This window comes from Frankliniella occidentalis, unplaced genomic scaffold (genome assembly GCF_000697945.3).
Source record: "Frankliniella occidentalis isolate FOCC.00 unplaced genomic scaffold, Focc_3.1 Scaffold15, whole genome shotgun sequence".
NCBI lineage: Eukaryota > Metazoa > Arthropoda > Insecta > Thysanoptera > Thripidae > Frankliniella > Frankliniella occidentalis.
The window spans coordinates 94081-100288 of NW_026267145.1; the positions used below are offsets into that span (position 1 = coordinate 94081).

The 6208-nt window shown below is 54.1% G+C and overlaps 1 protein-coding gene across 3 annotated transcripts in view; it reads left to right on the forward strand.

The window, feature by feature from the left end:
• The window catches only part of LOC113218240 (ichor), a 23740-nt gene extending 17978 nt beyond the window's left edge, over window positions 1-5762 (forward strand). For all 3 annotated transcript variants that reach the window (XM_052263957.1, XM_052263958.1, XM_026438506.2), the window contains one exon: window positions 2023-5762. In XM_052263957.1, the coding sequence (XP_052119917.1) occupies window positions 2164-3864 (1701 nt within the window). In that variant the 5' untranslated portion in view covers window positions 2023-2163 and the 3' untranslated portion in view covers window positions 3865-5762. The remainder of the gene's footprint in view (window positions 1-2022) is intronic.
• Window positions 5763-6208: the final 446 nt, after the last annotated feature.

Sequence of the window (6208 nt, forward strand, 5' to 3'; positions counted from 1 at the left end):
TCCTCTCTCTCCTCTCCTCTCTCACTCTCCCGTCTCTCACTCGTGCTGCCGCTCTGTCGAACGTGGGATAGGTACACAGGAGGATGATCAGAGCGGGAGAGGCGAGAGAGAAAGGGGGGGAGGGTGAGGGGGGAGATACCAGAAGTGGGTGACCCGGTCCCCGCCGGCCTGGTTGTGGCGAGGCGGGAGGGGGAGGGCTGGCCGGCCGGGTGGCCAGCTAACGGTACCTGGAGAGCGCAGGCCCCGCCGCGCCGCGCCACGCGGCGGCATGGGCGGCGGTGCGGCGGTGAGTCAGAGAAGACTCGCTCGGGTACTCGGGTACCGGCCGGGTACTGCCCACTGAAACTCGTCCCGAGGAAAACAAAAGTTGCCGTAAAGCGTCATTTACTCGTAAAACCTAATTGTTTCAACCGTTGAAAACAGAAATCCTTGAAAAATTCAATTCCAAATTTTAGATTTTCGTCTTGTAACATTTTGAGTTTTTTTTTCAGGATTTTTGTACACGCTTAAAAATAGCGATTAGATTGCTGTTCTTATTTTGTTCGTGATAAGCTAACAGCTTTTGTTGCTGAGAGTGTTGCGCCCGCGGCCTAGTGGTGTCGAGGGGGGCTCGCTGGGCTGGTCGCCTCAGGGCGTGGAAAAATGGGGACACACGTGTAAACGTACGATGGTTGTAAGCCCGTGGGAAGAGCGACACGGACTAGCTGCAGCGCAATGGCAGAGACAGGATCCGGTCATCAAGGGGTGTTCCGAGGGGCGAGGGGTGTTCCAGATTCGGCGCAAGGTGTGTTCAAAGAGCGATGGAACAACAGCGCCGGCCCGGGACGGTGCCGAGCAGCAGCAGCGCGCGAAGTCGAGCGGAGTCGAACGGGCAGAGCGCCGTGGGGTCGCAGGGTAGGCCACCCGCTCCGCTGACGTGCGCAGCGGCCTTCGAGTTGCCTACCCAGCAGGCGCTCCCGTCCTCAGTGAGACTAGCCGAGTGCAGAGCGCCCTCCTCTCGTTTTTGCGCGTCACGGTTCTTCTTCTTTGGGAGCGCCGCGTTGAAAGGGGTCCTAAAATTTAAAGGTTTCGCTGTTCGTACTAGGGCGACGCGCGGAGACTATGTATTGAAAGGAGAGGTGAGCACGCAGAAGCACCAGATCTGGACGGGTTCTCAAACTGTGGCTTGTTTGGGAGTTTTGAACGTGGCGGGCGAAGCGCCAGCGGGCAAAATGCGCCGGACTGAAAGGGTTCGCAACGAGATACTGTAGAAGAAAAATTAGTAAATCTGATTGAAATTTTTAATATAATTATAATATTCTTGTAACAAATCTTTGCGGACTGATGCAATAGAGAAAAGAGTGATTTAGGACGCAGCATTAGCGCCACTTAGACCCCGACATGAACTTAAGTGTGCTCAGTTTCGTATACTCCTTGAACCTGAATCAATATCAATGCACAAAGAAAATATCAGTTGTGAGGGAGTTTTAGGGACTTGATGTACCGAAAGAGCTGAAAGATGATCTAACCAGATTCCTCCAACAGACCTCCGAGCAGCGGGTTCCTTGGCCTCCGCGCGCTAGCTGCGGCAGCTGCCCCGTGTCCAGGCGACCGAGGACGACGGCACGACCCCGGCGACGGCGGCAGAGGTCAATGGCGCGGCTGGCGAGCCTCTCCAGCTCTAGCCGACGCGCCAACACTTTCTTTTTCCTTGTTTCTGCAGTGGGAGAGGATGCACTGCACACCGCAGGGCCCCGGGCCGCGGCGAGCCGCGCAGCCGCGCCACCGCGCCGCGGAGCTGAGCAGCCGCCTTATTTCTGCCTGTCAGGTGGTGGATGCGCAACTTTCACTTCTCCGGCCTTTTCACGATGTTGGTCCGCGGCGCCGCGCCGCCCCGCCCCGCCCCGCCTCTAGGCGGGCGCGGAGGGGGGCCTGCGTGGTGGCAACGTACTCTGGCGGTGCAATGCCCTGGCCGAGCTCCTGGCCGAGCTCCTGGCCGAGCTCCCCGCCGTCCCCCGTGCTCATGGTTCGCCCGTGTTACAGGTGGTTCCCGGCTGGCCCCCGCCATGCTGGCGCTCCTCTCCGGCCCGGCTGGCCCGGCCCCTACGCCGCCGTCCTCATCCGGATGACAGGACAAGGGACCCCGCGCCGCCTCGCCATTGGGACTAGAGGATCCTAGCCTTGATGGACTGCAGTGAGACCGCCGTGCTGATCGGCAACCGCTGCGGCCTGTGGAGCGGCCTGCCGGCCCTGCCCCGCACCGCGCCGCCCCGCTCGGCGCCGCTGCGCCCCGCGCCGCCCCGCGCCAACCCCCGGCCGCCGCCCGCGCAGCCCCCGCCGCCGCCCGCCGCCAGAGCGTCCCCCGGCTACCAGATGAAGTTCCAGGGCGGCGACTCTGAGCTGCTGGGCATGCCGGCCGACTCCCTCCTCATGGGCACCATGTCGTGCTGGGGCTCGGGCCTCTCCGGCCTGTCCAGCCCCGACCAGTATAAACTTCTTCTCGACGAGGACAAGTCCTCGCTCGATTCCCTCGACTCCAAGGTCGCCATGGACACCTTGGATAGCCTGCTACTGTCGTCCACGGACGACGTGGCGGATTGCGACGACGTCGTCACCGAGGACAACTTTGCCGAGCTCAAGCCGCTGCCGCCCTTCACGGGGTACACCGGCCACCTGAGCATAAACGGTATCTCCGGCCACCACTATCATACCATAGCGGCGCCGCTTTCGCCCGACCCGGGCCTGGTGGAGACGAGCCTGGAGAACAACAACAACACCCAGGTGACGAACCACAACCACGTCCACACGTCGGACTCGGCGTCCACGGCGTCGACGACATCCAACGCCTCGAGCGTGGGTCTGTCCTACTACCAGGACCACCATGTTGTGTCGTCGAGCACGGGCTGTGGCCTGGACGACATCAAGGAGGAGGCCTCGGACTACACGAGCTTACTTGACAACGAGGACATCGCGGCGCTCATCGGGTCAGCCATCGCGGACACGACCGTGCCGAGCGTGGTGGACAGCGTCAACGACGTGGGCGATGCCTCCCGCGACTCGTGGATGGACCTGGACGCGTGGATCGACACGGCGTGCTCCAACGACAACAAGTCCACCATGCTGCCCGTGTCGCTGCAGGACTTCTCCGGGACGCAGTTCAGCCCGCCCCCGCCTCCGACCGCCACGCCCGTGCCGCCCGCGCCCACCACGCTGCAGTCGCTGCTCGGGTACTCGGTGCCGCAGCCGCCGCAGCCGATGCTCGTGAAGCGCGAGGCCACCACGTCGTGCTCCTCCTTCACGTCGAGCGGGCTGCTGGCCGTGAAGCGGGAGGCGACCACCTCGTTCCCCGGGCCTCCTGGCGGGCCACCCTCCTCCCTCCTGCACAGCAGACTGCAGAACGGGCCGCCCGCGCGCGCGCCGCCCAGCCCGCCGTCGCACGTCGTGTCCACGACGGACCCCAGCCACGGCCTGCGCTACCACTACTCGCCCACCTCCACCACGCCCAGCCCCGTCAGCACCAAGAAGTCGCGGAACCGCAACAAAAATAAAAACAGCGGTGGCAGCGGGGGTGGCGGCGGGGGCGGCGGCGCCTCCAGCTCCGGGGGCGGCAGCGTGGCCTCCAGCTCCAGCCTCGTGTACACGGCCGACGGCCTCCTGGGCAAGGAGAAGCCCGTGCACCGCTGCACCATCTGCTCGCGAGGCTTCCTCAACAAGAGCAACATCAAGGTGCACCTGCGCACGCACACGGGCGAGAAGCCGTTCCGCTGCGAAGTCTGCGGCAAGGCGTTCCGACAGAAGGCGCACCTGCTCAAGCACGCCATGATCCACAAGCGCATCGGGCGGGACGACCCGCACGGCTACCCCCACGAGCTGCGGTGCGACTAGGGTAGGCAGACTTAGTGCATGCGCGTGGGTGAGTGAGTGCGTCGTGTGCTTTTGTAAATGATGATAATTTCGTTTTTATTTTTCTCTTGTCGGTTGTGATTCACCTTGTTTTCTGTTGGTTCTACTGTAATTTATTATTCTGTTTTTATTTTTACATATTATATATATATATTTATGAAATGTGCGGTTGTTTCTGTTATGTGTACATTAAAAACTCGGGTACCTTCATTCTGACTCTATTCAGAAATTCGCCGCAATGGAATCTCGTCTCGGGAATGATGAGGCCTTCTGGTCAGTAAATCTCAAAAGCAATCGCGAATGATATTAATTGTCAATTGTGAGTCTCTCAGATTTAATTTAAGTATTTATTTAGCGTAAGGGCCCAAACAAACTTAAACAGTATTAAATAAATAAATGGCGCGCCAAATTATTGTCATCGCTAATACGCGTTCGGCAGAAGACTTGCTCTCCTTGTTTTCTTTTCTTCGGACGCGAATGTTTGAGGCTAGAGCCTCCTATTCGTTAATCGTTTGCTCTTGTAAGCGGAATAGTTTAACAGGCTGTGGCGTCAAATCAATACTCACGTACTTCCCCCTGACAGAAAAGAAAACCAACGGTTCAAGTCCTTTTTTGGCTGAAGCTAGTTTAATGATAGCCAAACTATCTTCACTATGTGCAATTCAAAAGTTTAGGTTTGAATCGCGGGCTAGTAACCAAAGTGATGCATGACTGAGATTGAATGATTTGACTAGTATTTTCGTATGGTATCAAAGGGGTACTTTGGCCTCAAACGCCTTACTTTTTGAGTACTAAATTTAATTTTTGAATACAATCAGACCTGTGACTTTTGTCTGAACCGTACTAAAACGTTATGGTCTGTACTAGTTTTCAGCTTTTGCACTTAATTTATAATTTTGTGGGTCTTCCACGTCCCTGTTAAGGAACAAAACCTCGCTATAGGGCGTGCCCAGTGGCATGTGATGTAGGTTAGGTGGGGGTAAGGAAAGGACAGAGAGCGCCGGGAGCTGATCTCAACCCTGGAATCTCGATAACCCAATCCGTATGTTTTATGGTAAATTTTCTGACGTGTTAAATTTATTTTTGTATATGTTTTGTATTATATGACAACGTGCAATCTTTTTGAGTTGGAATATTTTCCGTATTCGTACCGAGTTAAGACTGGTTGTCTCCCATCACACACTCTCATTTACAGGCAACCAAGAAAATTCACTGTGTTGGTACAAAGTCTCTTTCCAATATTTTAAATTGTGACTCCCGTAGCTGTAAGAGGCGTAATTTATTTTTCAGTTTTAACTTTGTCTTTAAGGGACCATTCCAATTGAGGCGAAACTACACTATTTCTATTTTCCATTAGATTGTAAATAAGATTAAATATTATTTTGTAAACTTTGTATATAACTAGATCATATGGAATTATTTATATATTATAATATTTTTCTAATGTCTCTTTTCTGTATACTCTGTTGACTTTTTTCTTAACATAGCGATCCAAAGGTCGTTATAAACCACCCTATCCCTCTCTTCTCAGCAAACAACGAATGTTAAAATGCAATTAATTTATTTTGAGTGGGAGATATTGTGATTTGTGAACTCGATGTACTTCTGGATTCTTTGTTTATCTTTAAGCAATTTAGATTTACCCTTGATTTTCTAACTATTTGACCTCTGGAGGCGCCAGAGAGTAATCTTTGTATAACTCTTGCGGCCAAAGGAAGTGGCTGTCTTGTTAAATTTCATTTTTGGTCTGACATGTAAAACAAAATCTCTTGTCCGTTGCTACAATTTGTACCTCCTAAATTGCGGGAAAAAACAAGATACCGTTGTATATTGATTGTGTTGTTTTCTTTATTAAAGTAAGAAGTTGTTGAACAAAACCACCGATGTGTCCCGTTTATTCCCTTTCCCAACTACTTAAAACGACGCCAGAACATAAACGTTGTTTATCGGCAGAGCCAATGAGTGGACGGAGAAACTCAGGAGAAGCAGCCAGCACGAGGCAAAGCCACAGTACAGTGTAACGTACCTACTTGTGGTTCTAGACGGTATTTAAACCGGGTCAGCGCAGCGGGGCTGGGAGTGAGACTGGGCCTGAGCGAGCGCTGTGGGGCACCTCAACGCAGGCAGGGTGACCATAGCTGGGCAGAGACACAGCGCTCGGCGGCGGCGCACTCTTCGCGATCACACCTCAAATACAAAAATTTTAAAGTAGCGTTCGTGACCCAAAATTTGAGGTTTCGTAATGAACCTTTCCTCCGCTGTTCATTTGTATTCAATAGTGCTCATTGCAATTTCATGAGTTAAACCTCAAATAAAATACAAACAT